The following is a 19,342-nucleotide window of genomic DNA, read 5'->3' on the forward strand; positions in this document are numbered from 1 at the left end:
ATTTTCAGTACATTGCGGTGTACAAACAGCAAATTCAAATGATCGTGTCCTCTAGTGCTCATGGAACCAGAGAGCCCTAATTAACTGATCTTATTGTGGTAGCAGTTTTAGCAATTAATTTTGAGCTACAGACCCCTGAACCAAAGCCTTTAGTTTTCAGCTTTCTGGATTTTTAAAAATTCAAATCAGTTTTTACAGAATAAATGTATATTTTCACTCTTCTTCCACTCAGTTAAAGAGAAGACAAATGGCTCAATGTTTAAAGCATGGCATTTGCACGCAGGTACCTTGCTCCAGGCCTAGTTCCTTAATCATCCTTTCCACGTTACTGTAAGGAGACCCCACAAGATTTGGGGAGACAGTTGAGACTTCATTTAGATGTAGCCTCTTAATGCACCACATAAGGCTTTTTGGACATGGGAAGTCTGCCTCTGGTTAGGTATTGCTCTTAGCTGGGAAACTGTAGTCCTTTGCCAAAAGATAGTGCGGAACCATTCAGCCGTATCTCACTGTGTAAGTTCCCTGAGTCAATTTCAGTGCAAAATCTGAGGGATGAGTTTAAAGAACTTTCAGCTGATGTAGCTGAACAATTTGGTGTTCTGTGGACACTAACAGACTGAAAAAAAAATCATTATAGTTGCCGTGTTGATAGCCTGTGCAGCCTGGAAGCCGACGCAGTGAGTTAGGCTGTGTGCATGCAGAGGTTTGCCTTCAGCTGGGTGAGATCAAGCTGCTCAGCTGTGCCTCAGGGTGTGGAGACGGACAGCAAATCCTCTCCTCCAGCTGCAGCAGTGGAAAGCTATGCTTTTAAGATAAACAGGGCTGGTTTTTGTCTCTGGTGTCAGAGCTGATTTAGTGCTGGGTAAGAGCAACTGAAGTTGTCTTTACGTGGCCAAAGACTGCCATAGGGTAAACTGCATCCATCCTTTTACTTCTGCCAGTGGACAAACAGGTTCCACGTGGAAGTTTCTAGGAAAATACAAGACAAGTACTTTTCAAAGGAATGTACTTGCACTATAAAGGCTCTTAATTTCTATTTGTTATGATAGGGATATTTTTACATACTCAGAAGGCAAGTGTATGATAATTAGTTTAAAAGGTACCAGCTATCAAGTAATTTTTTCTTTGCCTTCTTAATAAGTGTTGCAGTTTTTCCTATGATTCTTCCTCTAGCCTGTACTATGACAGAAGACCCGTACCAGCACGCTCCTGGAGGGAATTTCACCATCTAACCGCTGCCCTGTTGTGATGTGACAAGGTTTGTCCTAGCATGTTCAGTGTTTAGCTTAAACCAAAGAACTATCATTTTGGGGAAAAGCTGCTTGCATGTCTAAGCAAACCAGCCTGAAAACTTGTATGTCTGCATAACCTTGCACAGTAACCATAGCTCAGTTAGGAAAAATTTATAGTGTTTTTTCCTGATATTACATGAAAAGGAAAAGACACTGCATAGCCATTCTATACTTTATTTCCCTGAGTTGCTACAAATCTCTTGCAAACGAGCAGATGAATTTATAGATTGCCTTCCAGAAACAGCTGGAAGCATATGCAAGTAAAGCATGGAACTGTGGAAGGAAGAGTGGGAGACAGGGTATATGGACAGCTTCTGTCTAATGTGTATGTGTGTGGAGAATACCCATCAGGTGGAGCTGAGGAGGTGGAGGATTATTAAAGACATAGGACACTCAAAGCTCCTCACATGAGGATTAAGTTGAGGTAGGATGCAGGTGAGTGGTGGAAGGATGGGATAAGAGACTTCCAGGAAGGTGCAAAGGAGTGGAATGAACTGCAGAATTTAGTTTTCTATAAATAAAAGAAAAAAAAAGTGCATGTCTGTTCAGATAGTTCAGGGAAACTAACGAATTCATGAAAATATCTTAGCGGCCAAGCCAAAGTATGAGCTAAACTTCCTCCCTGTCCTTGGCATTTTGTGCCATCTTGCAATTTCCTCTTAGATGCGTATATTTCAGTCTCCTCATGTTCAACCAGGTTGCATTTACCACTGTAAATCAATGAAATGAAGACATGCTCAGCGTGGTTCAGGTTCCTGATGCTCAAGCATACCCCAGTCCCTTCGGCTGCAGCGATTATATAATGATTATTATCAACGAGGCTCAAGGTAATTTAGCAACAGAACAAGATACTCCAAGGTGAGCTATCAGAACCAGCTATCTTTTCATGTGCTCATTAATGAGAAGTAAAAATAATTTTGGCAATTATACATGTAACCCAAGAGGCTGACTAGGTCCCTTGTGCATAGGAGGAACCTCAGAAGTCCTAAAGCTTTCATGTACGTGCATTGATGCACACTTTATGAAAAAATGAGTTAAAATTGATTTATAATTTAATGAAATCTTCCTAAAGCCTTGTCCAAGCCTTCAAATCACCTTGCACAAACAAATCTGTCTTTATCTAACACTGATAATTTGGGAAATTCTTGCTTATGTTAAAGGCTGGAAATTTTGTTCTCAGGATGAGGTTTCTGGTGACGCGAATATGTCTGCGTGGAAAGAAAATTCACTTTTTTCTACAGCTCTCAGACTGGGTGGTGTTGGTCTAAAGCCTAGACTTGCTAGCTGGCCAGCAAAATAATGTCATTACCTGCTGTGTTTATAGCAAGGCTGAGCTGCTTATAGACCTCGGGGGCGTAAAAGAGCTAAATGGGTGAAAAATCTTTATTTATTTATTTATTTTTTCTTTTCACAATTGCATCTCCCGAACACAATTGTGTCAGTGCAGCTACTCCAGAAGCATCTCTGTAAAAGGATTTAAGAATGGCTTAGAGCAGAGAAACCTGGACATGTTGAAGAATCCCGCGTGTATGCCATAAATTCAATTAAACCCTTAGTTAGCTTTAACTGTGTGTAGGTGTAACAAGAAAAAATATTTTCTACACTTCTACAATTGCTAGCTGAAGTCCTTAATTACATTAACAGAGAGTTTCTCTTCCACAAAGAATGAAGCTTTTGTCTGCCAGTCGGTCCCGATTATTGCTTAAAATGATGATCGTCTTTTTAAATAGCTCCACACTGGTGTCTTTTGTCAGTTCTGCACATGATATTTCTGCAATACTTTTTATAAATTGCTGAGATTGAGATGTCCAGGGTGAAATCATGTTGCTGCCAACATTAAATTGACAAAGGATGATAAATAAAAATGTAAAATAATGCAACAATTCTACTACCTTTCATAGAAAAATTATGTAATTAATCTCTTTGATTCCTGTTTAGCTCCTGATAACTGCTATTAGGAGGATAATTTCATCCCAGGAATCTTTCAATAACGTTATCAATGTTTTACAAAAGAAAAGGTATGACTTTAAAAAGAATAATTTAAGATATTTAAATTTGCCGGTTTCAGATTATATTGCTGTGAGTCAATCAGGCTAGGACAATGGCTCTATACTTTCTTACTGAGGTGGGAGATAAAAACATTTCACTGTATTTGAAGGACATAGATCTCTTCTTTGTAGTTCTTGCATTCAGGCTTTCTGTCCCTCTGTCCCCTTTACAAACAGCATGAGAAATGTGTTTATGTAATGGTATGTCACTTCTGTAATTTTGAGGCCCTCTTCCAGCTGCAACCCTGAAATATCTCAGTGGCTCAACTGAGAATATTGCATGCAGCACTGGATGTGGACTATTCCTTGCCAGTTTGCTTTCTGCCATACACAGCAAAAATCATAATGAAGCTTTTAAGATAATTCTACACTTCCCCCACACAGAAGACTGTTCCACTTTTTCTTTGCCCCTCTCTGGTTTGAAACATTTCTACAAGTTCTAAAAAAGTTGCACATATGAGTCATCTGACATTAAAAAAAAAAAAAATCCTATAATACTGTTTTCACAGACTTGAGCTCATTTATCAACACTAAATTTGTACTAATTTCAATTGTAAAAATAATTGAAGCACAAGTAGTGAGTTTCTATTTGAAATATGAGTAGCTTAGAAGTTCACTTTCCATTTCTGTAACAGAATTTTCCCCTTCCCCACCTTTATTTTGTATATCCTTGTTAACAACATAGTTCTCATTTGGAAAAGGGTGGTAACGCAAATTAAGAACTGGATAGAAATGCAAAGCTTTTAGGTTTCTGCTATTTCTTCCATTTAAAAATAAATAAATTAAAAGTAACTTGCAGTTTAGAAATTGTCGTACAGCAAACTGACTTCATGGATCTAGGTGCCTGTAAGTCTTCGGGTGTCACGCTGTAGGTTTGCAAAGTTTTACAACAGTGTGTTTACATGTATATATATGGACCTACCTAAGCTGTCTATTAAAAGTCAGACTGTTTTTGAGATTTTATATATAGAATCATAGAATCATAGAATATCCTGAGTTGGAAGGGACCCTTAAGGATCATCAAGTCCAACTCTTGATACCGCACAGGTCTACCCAAAAGTTCAGACCATGTGACTAAGGGCACAGTCCAATCTCTTCTTAAATTCAGACAGGCTCGGTGCAGTGACCACTTCCCTGGGGAGCCTGTTCCAGTGTGCAACCACCCTCTCTGTGAAGAACCCCCTCCTGATGTCGAGCCTAAATTTCCCCTGCCTCAGCTTAACCCCGTTCCCGCGGGTCCTGTCACTGGTGTTAATGGAGAAAAGATCTCCTGCCTCTCGACACCCCCTTACGAGGAAGTTGTAGACTGTGATGAGGTCTCCCCTCAGCCTCCTCTTCTCCAGGCTGAACAGGCCCAGTGACCTCAGCCGCTATATATAGACCAATATAAGCTTAATTTCCTTTATTAGGCACTCTTTTAAATTGCTGCTGTCATCAATTGGTGTGAATTGTGTTCTCTTGTACAACAACGTGCAATGCATTTGGAAATTCATTTTATGGTTACGATCATTTATGGGACTCTATCCACAGTTTTCTGCCACTCTTTCTTGCCACAGTAGGTCATGAATTGCCAGAAGGAATATTTAATCTTTCATAAGATTGGCCAGAAACTAAATATGAAGGGAAAAGCAAGCTGTCAATATCTGAAATTTTCACTTTGCTTCATTATGTTCACTTTTGGTTTATGTAATGACATTGGGTTTTTCTCTGAAACTGTATTTTACGAACTTTTTTTTTTTTTTACATTAATATTTCCTCTAAAAGTTTTTTTTCTTTTTTTTTTTTTTTTCTTCAGATTTGCTATTGTCACCTGTTTCTTTCTTGTTCTATATCAGACAGAGCCTTGACTGCCCTCGGCTGCTCTTCACTTTTCCATGCTCTACTAATGAGCTCCTGGGATTCCAGCCTAGTTCAATCAAAATCAACTGGGTGAGCATAGACTTTTTTCATTGGTTGGTTGACTTTAACTAACTGATTTTGATCATTATGGATTGAGGATTCACATGTTTCCTTCTACTGAATGGGGTAATAGGGAACAATTTCCAGCAAGGAGTCAAGAATATACAAGGGTGGGAATTTCTTCAGCAAATTCTCCAGCTACTGTTCTGTAAAGAGAGTACCTGGTTACATGCAGGAGCTTAAGGTAACGTTTCAACAGAAGAAAAATCTCAGGAATTTAATAACTGCTATATTGTATAGATCTAACCGGAAAATAGATGTGTTACATCATGGACACTTGAAATGGAAATGAATGAAGAATGAATGTATGGGGACGAAGAAACAGAAAAAAAAATAAGGGAAAAGACGATAAGAGCAGGCTGACTGTTCTTGTCTCTGTCTTTTGGTTCTTGAATTGGGGTACATGCTGACCTACTAATATTGGGTGGATGTTTTAGGCCATTGTACCCAAATCAAAATATCAGCAAGCACAGGAAGAACCCTAGAGATCAAAATGCACAAGGAGACAGCAAGAAGGGAATCCTCCTCAAGTGAGTTAAAACTCCAGTTTGAGTTAAATTCTCTGGAAATCCCCACTACTATGTTCCTGGCAGTGCCTAATCCCACTCTGTCTGCAGAGGGATAGCAGCACATAACGGTATTTACTTCCTCTGACAGCATAATTTGAAAAGAGAATGAATTACTTTTTCTACAAAAAAAAAAAAAAAAAGATTCTGTAAGAGGGTTGTTTTCTGTGACTACTCTTTACATAATGGTTACCAAAGTTGCATAATATTGATCCTGTGATTTTCTGGGATGGCTGACATAATAAAATAATAATGAATAATATATGTTTCAGTATGAACTTCCAGACAGTATTCAAACATGCTAGAATTCATGAAATCCTTGAAATTGGAAATGATTTTGTGAACTCACAGTGGCAGAATACTTAATGAGACTCGGCAGACAACTCAATTTAATATATGACTTGCTTTTCCTATTAATCACTCAGCTCCTAAAATTTCATGGTAGAACTATTTTTTTTGTTGTTGTTGTCAGAATATTGGAACACAGAATTAGCGGCAGCTACAATGAATACAGACTGTAGTAGAGTAAGTATTCATATTTAAATGGAAACTCAAACAACAGGTGAGTAGTATTTATGGTAGAAAACTGCCCCATTTCAAAGAAAATATTTGGTGTGTTAGAATGACATCTAGTGACTAGTTCAGGTTCTAACACTGAGTTATAATAATAGGGAGAAAAAACAAACAACAGCCGTGAAACAAAAAACTTCTTTCTTCTTTGCTCCCCCTAAAGAATGACATAATATAAAGGAAGACATATATGTAAAGAACAGCAAGCCAAATAACAATGAAACTGGAAGGAAAATCACTGAATTAGGGCTAAAGGCAAACATTGCATGAATGGCAGGGGAAAAAGCAGTAAAATACCTCATGTTTCTGAGACTCTGCAAGTTCAAAATTAGGGTTGTGTCCCTAATTCCTTAATTCTAACTCTTTAATATGGTTTTATTTTTCAGGAAATAGCTTATCATTTTGCTTTCATATGGAATATGCCAAAGGAAAAAATGTTAAAAGTCTCTTGAAATAGGTTTCTGATCAGAAACTCACCTATGTTGTGAGAACATGGTTTGACTGAGGCACAAAGCTTCACATTTGAATGACAACCAGGGATCCTCTCCTATGCAACATAATCATTATATCGATTCACAGGACAGGGTGCAACAGGGAAAGAGTTCATAAGGTATCTCACATGTGTTTAACATTAACAGGAAAATTTTGTAGTTTGTTAATCCTAAAAATGTGCAAACATTTTTTTACATGTCTAATACTGGAGACAGAGCTACGAGCTGTTGAGAATGGAAATTTGAGAGAGAAATAGGATGATACAAAGATAAAAAGTCATTTTTATGTCTGAAAGTAGAAACAAATTTTATTTTTAATCCAACTGAAGATTCATATTATTTCCATTAAGTACATATATAACTGAAAAAGATCTAACTGTGTTTTTCTCACTGAAAACTACAAGAACTTTCACTGCATTAAATATTTTTTTCCAATCACATTTCTTCCTCTGAACATACACCAGTTCCTAAACAAGAATACTTCCCTTATAGGATAGGAACCCTACACAGAGGTGAAAATGATTCTCATGAAGCTCAGCTTCATTTCAAAAGAAAAGCTAACTCTCTAATTGCGGTGTTTAAATGCACTTGTAAGAATTCAGAGAATATTTAGTCATTACTAGTACATCTGCTTGAATTTGTAGAGACCTAAAACAATAGTGACAAAGTACAAATGTCAGTCATGATACTTTTGAGATCACTGTTAAACATTTTAGCACTCCTTAATATATGAGGAAAAATAATCTGTCAGGAAGGTGGCATTTCCTAATACCTATGCATGGAATACTTGTGTCAAGGTGAAAATAAAGGATAAATTTAGAGATAAATGTGTAAAGTGTAAGAAAATGAGATAATGAGAGTTAATTTTGTGTTCCCCAAGCAGTGTCTCATAACATTAGGTAATGCTATACTACTCCTCAAAATTTGAAACACTCACCTATACAGCTACACCAGATTATTTCACAGGCCTGAAGACTGAAATGTAAGTGATCTGATGGAATTATGAAAGTTTATGGTTTAGTGCTTTGCTCTGAAATTGGTAATCTCTGGCAAACCTCTGATGTTCAGAATGTAGTTGTGGCATCAAGATTATATATGGTGTCTTTCCAAGTAGGTAAAATATGTTTTCTGTTTTGGATTTCCAAAGTGTTTTGATAATACATCAAAATATATCTTCTCCTGTGTTAAATCTCACTATTTCCTGTTATTTGTTTAACATGTGGAGATATTAATCACTAACAGTGGCACTGCTACTGGCATTCCTATGGCTTGAGGTCTGGGATGGCTTAGTGATCAAAGACTACCATCGCTGTCTGGTCTGCTCAGCACTTTCTGGTTAGATTTATCTAGGAACACTTTGTGAAAACCAGTCATATCAAATACTTGGAAAAGTATTCAGATCCTGAATTTCAGGGATCTTGAGGATAAATATGTTCAATATGATTCACTTTCATTCAGCAAGGTTAGAGAAACAGTATGTTCTTCAGATAGGAGACATTTTGTATAGTCAGTGCACACAAAACATATTTTCACCCTCATTCATTTCCTAAGTGACAGCAATGAACACTGCAATGTATGAGAGACAAAGAATTTACAAATGAATAGGCAGGAACAGAGAAAATGAGATGTGAACTGAAAGTCTGGAAGGAATATATTGGGATTGTCTGTATCTTAATGTTTGGTTTGATTCACTCTGTGTGGGCATTGCTTACAAGAGAACCAGTCACATAAAAGGTCAGAAAATGTCAGTGTCAGATAGTATGGGCCTGATCTGACAGGCTTTTGGAGAAAAAATAGTGTTCTGTGTTAAGGGTGAGGGCAGAAAAATCCCTTAATTTTTCATTAAAACATTCTGGGATAAGTTTCTGTTCTGCAAGCCTAAAGCTGAACTTCACTGAAACAGGTATGGAAATGGTTTCCCACGGCATATTAAAACTTGATTATATGCATACTGACAGAGTATCAGGGAATGACAGAGTTTTCTTAAAGCTCTTTCTAATGATTACTACACGCTGATTACCAAACATTTTTCTCTACTTATACCTAACTTGTCTACACAAATTTTAAAATGCATGTTCAGATGGGTATTTGCATGCACTGGACGGCTTCTCTAAGGGGCATTTGGGTAACAAAGCACAAAGAAGTGATGTAGAGTAAGGCTATGAAAACAGAGGCAAACCAACATGGAACTGCGACTGAACATGACATTTTGTTCATTTACCTACACAACTGCTGGATAGGCTGGCATTTCATTTCATTTTAGTGCTCAGCATTGTGCTGTTAACCAAACTGACATTGTAGCAAACTATTTTACAGTGATAAATATTTTAAGTAAAAGTTAAATTTGGAAATATGTGCAATCTGTGTAATGCCTTTTGAAGAATTAATTTCTGGCTAATTGTCTATGATAAGTGCAGTGACAAAAATGTTTTATGTTGTTATTTTTTCTGGAATAACTCCATGAGTTTTTCTGGTTCCTTATCTAATATGTCTGAACTATAGAGAAGAGCATATGAAGAAACTCTCATAAGCATGCAAACCTTATTTCCAAGCCTCCAAATACTTCCAGATTTCTTAACATATTTGTCTCCCAAAATGTAAGCTTCGTCATACTGGCTCGTCTTATGTTTTATACCCAATTTGAATCATGTGATGAGGGCATTGAAATGAGAGGAGGAAGCATCTGTGGTAGAGGTCACACTACAGGGATTGTGCGTGGTAGTAAGGCCTGTTTGAGTGAAAACCTTTTCTGCAATGCATTGGCTGTGTTTATCCTATAGTTACAGCAGAGCAATGACCTCTTCAGTACAGCAGGCACAGTTGTATGGATAGATCACAGATCTGCTGCTGTATTAGGCTTATATGGCAAGGTCTGGGGAGGGGAAGGGCTGCAGGGGTGGCCTCAGTGAGAAGAGTCCAGAAGCTGCCCCATGTTAAGCAACAGCAGGTTCCAGCAGCTCCAAAAGGGAGCCGGCATCTTGCTGTGTGAGAGCAGCAGACGGGATGCAACCCTGGTTTGTGCTTACCCCTTGGTACTCCAGCACAAAGGGGGAAGAGGAAGACGTGGCAGAAAAATGTAAGAATGTAGAGAGACTAGAGAATCTCTCTTTAGATGCATGAAGCCTGACAGGTCTTTGGCATTCAGACAGAAGTGACTCTTGCTCTTTATTTCAGTTATGATCCTGTATTTAGGAAATAATGATGCAACTATTAAATGTTTATTAAAAAAATAAAAAAATAAAAAACATTTTTGATACTAGTTACTAGTACACGAGAATGTAACTCATATTTTAGGAGATAATCTTGCAGGCTGTTTTCCTTAATTATTCTGAATCGACCAGTTTTGTTTTTATGTTTGTTTTTTTTGCTTTCCTCAGACTGACACACATCTCTGAGTTACTGAGATCTGCAGAGAACAGAGTATGTCCAGAAGCTTCATGTTAATAAATACTAACTTGATAGTCTAGTGCTGACATGATGGTGGGTCAGTCACTGTTTTTTGCAGTGCCCCACTGAAATCAGCTAGACTGCATGTGAGCGTATAAAAATAAAATTACATTTTTTGACTGTTACAAAGAGCAAATGAGTGAGTGGCTTTTTCTGAGTTACTTCTGGGTAGTTGTTGGTGTGTATTTATTTAATTTATTCAGAATCCAGGGTAAACCTAATGTCCTATCTGAATACTTTCTGACGGTTCAGGTCAAGAATTGTTTTATTGCGTATTTTGATCTTGCATTTCCAGCTACTTTTTATTAACCTGAAAAGAAATTAATGGCCTGGACCATTTTTATTCACTGGCTATGGAACACGCTTATTACAAGAACTTTATGCTATAGTAAAAGATTGCTAGTATGCTGTGCTTATCATATATATTAAAGGCATTTACATAATGTTCATCTTTAGAAATTGAGAACATCTTTTTGAAATAGAGATCGGTTCCTTACTGCTGCAGTACTGCAAACCTATTCTGCCTGATAGGCAGGCAAACTGCCTAGATGCAGTTGTTTTAAATCATGACTTCCCATCTTCTTAACTCAGGTGGGAGCCGTCTGAAAAATTTCACAGATATTACAGGATTTTGTTCTCTTGCAAGTATAATGCTGCGGCATTTCTTACCTGAAACACAAATGGAGAACATGTCAATCCCCACGAATAGAGTTCAGTTCTCCATATCTGATTTTTAAGTCAGATTGGTTTTATTGAAAAATAGTGGGGTCCAGAGTGACTGAGAATGAACATGTTGTATTCCAGTATAATGATTAAAAGCAATCCTTGTGCAAAATTGCAGCACTCAGATGTAATCGAGATCAGTAAGCCAACTACCTGAAGACAAACATGGGAGCTGGTTGGCTTCTAGAAGCGAATTAGCTTTTGTACTGCCTTTTACTGGGGATGGGGATCAAATGAGTGAACTCAAACTGAGGAGTATTGATTCTCTTGTGTACTATGGACGCAAGAGAGAGAAAGCTAGATCTCTCTGCTCTGATAAGTGGGCTGAACTGTTCTTCATGTGATGCTCCTGCCTTCCCTGACAAAGAGGAGTCTACAGTTACTAGAATAAACTATACCTTGCAAAGATGTATATTTTTAATAGTGTTGTGAATCCTATTTAAACTGAGTAACAATATTGCTGTTATCTCACAACTATCTCACTACGTCAAACAGAATTAGAAGGTTTTTCCCTAAGAACCCACAAAACATGAGCAGCTGCATAGCTGCTGCCCACTCTCTGCTCTAATGGAGAGGGAATGAAAGGAGGATGCATTCTTCTTTCATTTGAAATTGGGAGTAATTTCACAGAAATTAATGGAGCTCCCCAGCACAAGATGAATGTGAAGGAAAAAGCCTGGCCCACAGGTTATAAATTAAATGTAAATGAAATTTAGAGAGACAGAGAGAAATTTGTGCAGTAAGAAGCTATATAAAAATAAAATGTATTCTACTTGACTGGCTGAGAACAAAAATGAATCAAAATATTAATGAATACTGCAGACTAAGAAATAGCTTCTGCTTCAGTGCTTCTTTCTGTCTCTCCTTCTACTATTTTCACAATGGTAGAGGTTATTGACAAAACTAACTGATATGATCTCCTTCATGCAAGTGATTGAGAGACCCTTCAGTCATATATTATAACATCCCTGAACCTGGAAGGAAAGTATTTACTTAATACTTATTTAAAATAAATTCTGAATCATAAATCTAACTTATGAAAAGGAAACAACATTGTAACTAAATATCTTTTGTTTGTTTTGTCAAATTCCTAAGGTAATTTCAGGTGATGCTCTGATTGTGTCGTGGTGTATGACAGATGTTGCAGTCAACTAACAACTCAGCACTCATCTCAGCCTTACAGGAATAGGGAAGCATAAAAGGCTGTGAATCAGTGCTTGTAAAAATAGCATAAGCCACTCCTTTCCTTCTTACCAAAAATAAGAAGTTGAAAAGGGTAAGGCTGATGAGAACAAAGAAGAAGCAGCTGAATGGAGAAAAGGGACATTTGTAAAAAATACCACTTTTTCTTGAAAGTGGTTGTTTCTTGCCTGCTTCTCTTGTCTGCTTTAAAATAAGTTTACTGGGCTGATCTAATTGCTGGAGCAGTGTTGAGATGGTAAGGGGTTGTATAAACCTCGAAAGATGAAGAAAAATACAGATAATTAGAAAGTTTCTTTAGCTGGAACTGAATTTTGTTAAAAATTGTCTCTGATAGTGAACTACTGCTATCCTCCAGAAGTGAGGAGTGGCTCATGTTTCAGTTGGCTATTTGTAGTTGAGGTTCATCTTTTCTCCTGTATACTAATATTGCGAGTTGATTGATAGAAGATATACTGTTCCTCTGAAATGAGCCGAATGGCTGCTCGTAGGAATGGTATGCTCAGGAGACACTGAAATTTCAAATTCCCTATAAACAGATGTGCATATATCATCACTACTAAGAGCTTGTGATATGTGACTGTTTTAAAATATAGGATATAGCCTTTGTCAGACAAAGACAGCAACAACAACCAAAAAAAGCAAACAAAAAAACCCCACCCCATTTATTTCCTTTTTTTATTTCAATGTTACAGTTGACTAGTCTTTGACTTGACTTGATTTTCTTCTTCATAATACATGATCATATGCTTGTTTGTATAGCAGTCAACTTGTGCAATACTTCCACTTCTCTTTGCCTGTGGCTCAATTGCTTGCTGGTTATAAACCTAAGTGAAACACAGTTTTGCACAAGCAGGGTAGCAGAACCTTATTCCCTTTCCAAAGTCAGCTGAAAGGGACTTTGCTGCAGATGTTATATATATCCACTACACGTGGGGGAAGTATTTATTGCTCCTCTGTAGTTCCTTTTGTTGATTTAAATTTGGAAATGAGGAAGGCCCTAAGAAAAGAATAGGAATACACCTTTTAACAGAGCCTAATTTTATGCCTATTACAGTAGTTTTGAAAATATATTCAAGCAAACATATTGAACAAAACCTAATTTTCTTATTATTCCAGTTATGTAAGCAGTGCATCATCATTTATTATGTACAATAACTTTGTAAAAATATTTTGAAATCCTAGCTGACAAGGTCCCTTATGAATAATGCTTAATCTTAGTAGACAAAATGATTTTTGTTGTGTATTAATTTCCAGAAAGGGTAACAAAATTAAACTCAACGTGATTAAGAAATGGTCTTTTCAGAGTTTTCATAGATGACTAGAGAAATGTTAGCTGATCTTTTTGTTTGGGAAATACTAGTCCTATCTTTTCTTTACAGAGATAACCTGGTTTAACTGAGTGAGAAACAGGTCCGTTGACCTCAGAAATCTTATGAACTATTCACATATTTATCCACACTATTGTTTGGAGCAATTTTGTGGAGCTTGAATATGGAAGAAGTTACTGGATTGTTTGCTCTGGACAAATTCTTCACCATCCATATAAGCAACACACAAAATTATAAACCAGGGGAACACAGGTTGTTTAAATCAGAAGTTTTTCAGTGCCCAGTAACAAAGTTATGGACAACACACAAGCAGAATCACAGATAAACTTTCTAGACAAAAACACATTAGCACATTCGACACTATGCCTAAAAAACACAGAGGGATTTCCTTAATTGCTAGAATTGTTCTGTACCATTGGAACATTAATTGTATCTTCTACTTTCATATAATAACCAGTGTCTCTTCATTAACTTGGCTATCAAAGTTTATGTGCCAATTCCTCTTTATGCAGTCCTCTATTATAACCATTTGGTTATACTTTTCAGAAGTGCTAGGACTTAGGTTAAGCATTGTTCCTTAATTACCTTTCATAAACTTCATTTAACAACCAAAGTCCACAAAAATGTTGCAGTTGCCTGGATCATTACTTTGCTCCGTTTCTAGTCCCAAGGCAACACTTTAAATATTCCCCTGAAATAATTTGCCAGTGAACATGTTCAGAGTTTTTCACCAAAAGTTTATTCACTTTTGAATTAACAAGTTACCTCTGTACTCTGCAGTATAAGTAAACCCATCCTTGTCAAACCCAATCTCACAGCATATTTTTCCAGGAAAAAAAGGTCTTCTCTTGAAGAGAAATATAACAAACATGGGAGAAGTAGGGGGTTAATTTTCAATGTTAGAAACTTTACTTTTAAGTAACTCAGACACAACACAGAATAATTAAATGGAGAAATAGATCAACAGATAATCATGTTACCTGCATTTTGAGAATTTGCTTCAATTTATTTGGAAAAAACAAAAACAAACCCACCACCTTTTAAAATAAATAAATAAATAAATGTGTTTGTATCTGTGTTGAAAACAATCTAACTTGTCAGAAGGTAGCACTTATTTAAACTTAAAAATAAAATAATAATAATAATAAAGAACAAATGAACTAACTTATGTTTTTTTTGTTTTTGGAATATTTGTATATTTTCTAATCCTGCTCTGATTCTTTTTCTGTGAAATAGTAATAATAGTCTTTGCCTGCTTTTCAGATTTTTACTATTGTATTTTCTTTCTTACGTAACTTTGTGGAAAAAAAAAAAAGATTTTTTTCGCTCTGAATGATGTGGAAAAGTTTATTTAAAAATGAGAAAATGCAGTACAATTTTTTTTTTTTTAAGGGTAAAAGGGAGGTCTACAATATTTGGCATGTGATTCATTCTCTTTTTAGATTTGAAGGCAGCAATAAGGTCCTTCCTATTAAACACACACACACACAAAAAAAAAAAACTCAAGTCAAGTTCTATATCCTACATCCCTATGAAAATGACTATTGCAAAGAGATTTCAATTTCTGCTTGATATTTATGTAATGAATACGATAAACCTGAGAAATCTGTCATTTACCTCCTTAACACTACGCAGCAGAAAAAACAACCTTGTAGATTTATGGCTAATCTAGTGAATTTAATTACTTGCTTCCTCCACAGTATCTCTAGCTACTTGTTTTTTACTAAAAGCAAACATACATGTGGATGTATGTATAAACATATTTAAACATAATATCTAAATGACAAATCCGTGAAATGTTCCAGAGTGTCATACAGACTCATGGAGTTAGGATTATAAACAGGATTCTAATAAATGCTGATAAGAGTTAATGTCTTGGTCAGTTTATGAGAAAATCTACATTATTCCTTTCTAATTCAGTTCAGATAGCCTCTTGTCTTATTGTCTTATTATATTATAATAATTCAAAGGACTCTAGTCTCTAAATCATATATGTGAGATTTTTAAAGAAATAATCAGACATAACACACATTAAAAAAAAAACTTCAATTTTTAATGATGATGTATCTATATATCTTTTAATATTTTCATTTTGGGAGTTTTATTTGAATGGAAAAAAAATAGTATAATAAGAAAAGATTATAGAGGGATATTTGACAGACACCTACAGTAGGTGCTCCAAATTTTCAGGTCAGTTGTCTGTTGAAGTTTATAGTTAATTGTTAGGTTGTTTTATTGCTAAGTAGAATAACTTTCTGGTTCATTTTAAAGAGATGACATTTCTGTTCTTGCAGACGTAATTAAAATGAGTTACCTAGGTTACAAGAGATCATTAATATGTGGAATCTAAATGACATTTTGTATTGGGTCATTAACAACTGGCGCTTGCTGCAAATAACTCCCATAAAGTGCTTTTAGAAGGTCTTTTATGCTTTAGTCACCTTGCAGTCTATTAGAGTATCTTGAGGTTATGAAGTGTGACCTGTGACCATGAATTCAAAGTACTTTCACAGGAAATCTGCAACACAGAAATTAAACGCAACAAAATATATGTAGCAAATAAAATACAGTTACAGAAATTGTAGTGCATTATGCTAATGGCGGGTGAGAAAGGCTGACTTAAAGCAATTGATGTATATGATAAGATCAGATAAAGATGCTGTGATCATCAGAAAGTCCTCATTCTGTTGATAGGAATGGCCCTAGAATATGCTTCAGTCAACATATAGTGATCAGATGTACAATATATTTTGGCCTGTTTTCACTTTTCATTCTCATCTCAGTCTTTTCAAAGAGTATGATATTCCCTGGCAGTCTATTAGAAAAATCCAAGAATGACATGTATAAATCCTAAACTATCAAGATGGGATTAAGTTGGTAAAATTGTCCAGGCTGTAAAGTGAGTTTAGGAAAAGACAAAGACAGAAATAAAGTGCGTATTGCCTGAAGACTGGTTATCTTATTCTAAGTTAGGTATTTAAGCTATTTCAGGTTTCTAAAACCAGAAATGTGAAATTTCATTGCATTGCTCCTGAAAGAGGCAAGTCACATAAGTATGATTTGCATTTATTCCAGCTGAATGAAAATAATCTTTAAATTAAAAACTTGTCTTGGTGTCTCTGTCTCTCCTGTTGACCTAGATAGCATAAGGCAATAGAGTAAAAATGCTGGTTTCACATTGATTATTCAACACTAAATCACTGCTTGCTTTTAGCATCGTGGAGAAATAAAGTGATTTTCCATTTCAGCCATCTCTTCAGCTCTCTAGTAACCAAGCCTTTATTTATTTATTTATTTTTACTAGTTATATTGCTATTCATACAATATTTAATATAAGACCTTAGTCTATTCCCATAGATTGAGAGACAGATATCTTCTTTATCCTAATGCTTTGCAGAAAAACATATTTCTCTCTGCTGGAATCTACAACAGTATATGCACAATGATGCTATTTAGGAATCCATTCTCCATTTGCCATACAGCATATATCTTTTCTTCCTAAGTTTGCATATCCTCTCTATTACAGGTGTTTTCTTTCCTGCTGGGAAGCCTTCCAAGATGATCATTTTTGCTACTTCTCTCTTTTTATTTTTAAAAGCTATTCTCTTCTATTCAGACAATGACATTTTATTGTTTTATAAACTGAGGAAACAGCAAACACTGACCCTTGCTCTGGATATCTGTTTGTCTTCTATAACGTACTGATGAGGCTGATCAACCTTTGGCTTACTGGAGTTGTGACTCTTTATAGCAGCTGAGAGAGTCTTGAGTATTTCTGGTATCCTTTCAGAAAAGCTAACACCGTATATCTAGGAAATGTCCCAAAATATGGTATTTTGCAGAAAGTAACTCAATACATACTTTTAATTTAGGGAGTAACAGCTAACCATCATCCAATAAAACATTTAGAAATATAAGTTAATACCATGCCTTTCCATCTGAAGATCTCCATTGCAGAAGTGCCATGATGTCCATGTTTCAGGCCAGAAAGTGACAGACCCCACCAAGGAACCACTGAAGGCTTAAGTATTGACCCAAGGATTAATTAATTAGCCTACAGTCTATAGTATCTATATATAGTATAGTATAGTATCTATAGTTCCATAGTGTCTATGGAACATATTTAAAGTTTTATTGGATTATGAATATATGACAGTTGTAACTCAGTTTGATGTGAATTTCCAGAACACTTGCTTATAATGAACACAAGTCCAGATTGTTTTTTTTATTTTTTTAATTTTGGGGAGTGGGGTTATGGTGAAATTAATAAAGGGAAATCCTTAAGCTTTTATTAGTTCTGCAAGTTTTTATGAATAAGTACTCTGTGCTAACACCAGCTGAAGGTAGTGCCACAGATAAGTTTACATTCCTGGAATAAGCAAGTTGATTAGGTAGGATTTTATATGTATATATATATATATAAAATGTATATATAATATATATATAATATAATAATATAATATATAATAATATTATAAAATATAATATATATAATTTTAAGCTATCATATCCATCCATATATATATATGGATATGATAGCTTAAAATTTGAGATCAATATTTTGTTTTTTCCTTTCTCACATGTTCCTCTTTGTGACTGGAATATAACTTTACCAGAGAACAACAACAACAAGAATCTGAGAGACAGTTACAGACATTTCAGCTGTTGTTTGAGACCTAAAGTCTGTCCATTAAAAGGGCGATGGCCTAAAAGAACTCTTATTGTCACCTAATTGGTCTTGCAGCAACAAAGATTGTTTTTAGGGGAAAAAAAACTATATCAGGAAAGTAAAGCACAAGCAAGAGAAAATCTGCTCCCCTGTTAGTTCCTACCATCAAAACATCTGAAGCTATCTGTCCTTGCCTGGACAGGCCATCTGGAACAGAGGAAATGAGTCTTGAATCACCAGCAAGTCTGACATGCTCAGTTTGCACCCTGATAAGAAAATCTGAATGCATTGTAAGTGAAACTTGAGAGCTGACAGTTCCAAAATAATAAAAAAGCCTTTATTGTTATCTTGTTTCAATGACAACACTTCCACTTTTCATTTGTCCATTAGTGTAGTGCAAGGCTGATTTAATAGATATGTATAGCAATATATAATAGTTGTTTATAGCAGTCAGTTTTTATGGCAGTAGATACCTGAATAAAGGTTTAGAAACACAGTCATGACTAATGAATAAACAGAAAGGGGAATGAAGGGGAAAAGGTGAGGAAAATGCTAGTATGCCAGTGTCTTTCCTTGTCTGTTTCTGGTCTGATATGCTGGTGCAGCTTATCACCTTAGAGCACACTATTCTAACCATAGATCCTAAGAGCAAACAAAAAAAATATTCTCAGAAGAGTCAGTCGATCCTTCTGGAATAGAAAGCAAGCATTTAAAAGCTGTTAGTCTATATTGTGCAGCCATCATTTCTGTGCTCACGTATGGGAAGCTTCTGTCTTATTTCATGAAAGTTTGGAAAAACAATTACAGTAGTGTTTGAAAAGTGTCACTTCAGTTACTTTGCTTTCTCATCTTAAACCAAAAGATAATTGTAACCTTGTCAGCTTAGCTAAAAAAAGGGTCTAAGAACAGAATGGATACTCAGATGCTACGGATACTTGTATGCTATTTCTGTGTGCAGCCTTCAGCAGGGTGGTGGAGCAGGCCTCCAAGCCTAGAGGAAAGAAGAACCAGTGAGTGGACCTACTGCCTTCAGCGAATGGATGAGA

General features: G+C 35.9%; 1 protein-coding gene across 12 annotated transcripts; it reads left to right on the forward strand.

The window, feature by feature from the left end:
• The first annotated feature begins 843 nt into the window (after nt 1-843).
• LOC310895246 (uncharacterized protein) lies at nt 844-10,500 on the forward strand. 12 transcript variants are annotated; one of them, XR_014580573.1, is made up of 8 exons: nt 844-862; nt 1,174-1,258; nt 1,990-2,150; nt 3,231-3,310; nt 5,176-5,269; nt 5,737-5,829; nt 6,338-6,390; nt 10,304-10,500. XR_014580573.1 is itself a non-coding variant. In XM_083826241.1 (7 exons), exons 3-6 carry the CDS (start codon nt 2,026-2,028, stop codon nt 6,384-6,386), a joined length of 330 nt encoding a protein of 109 aa, XP_083682367.1. In that variant the 5' UTR covers nt 844-862; nt 1,174-1,258; nt 1,990-2,025; the 3' UTR covers nt 6,387-6,390; nt 10,304-10,500. The 12 variants fall into 12 exon arrangements, 3 of the variants coding, with proteins under 3 accessions (XP_083682367.1, XP_083682369.1, XP_083682368.1); XR_014580576.1 differs by lacking the exon at nt 3,231-3,310 and adding an exon at nt 6,822-7,908 and having other exon boundaries at nt 1,990-2,119; XR_014580574.1 differs by lacking the exon at nt 3,231-3,310.
• Nucleotides 10,501-19,342: the final 8,842 nt, after the last annotated feature.

This window comes from Anser anser, assembly GCF_964211835.1.
Source record: "Anser anser genome assembly, chromosome: 2".
Lineage (NCBI taxonomy): Eukaryota > Metazoa > Chordata > Aves > Anseriformes > Anatidae > Anser > Anser anser.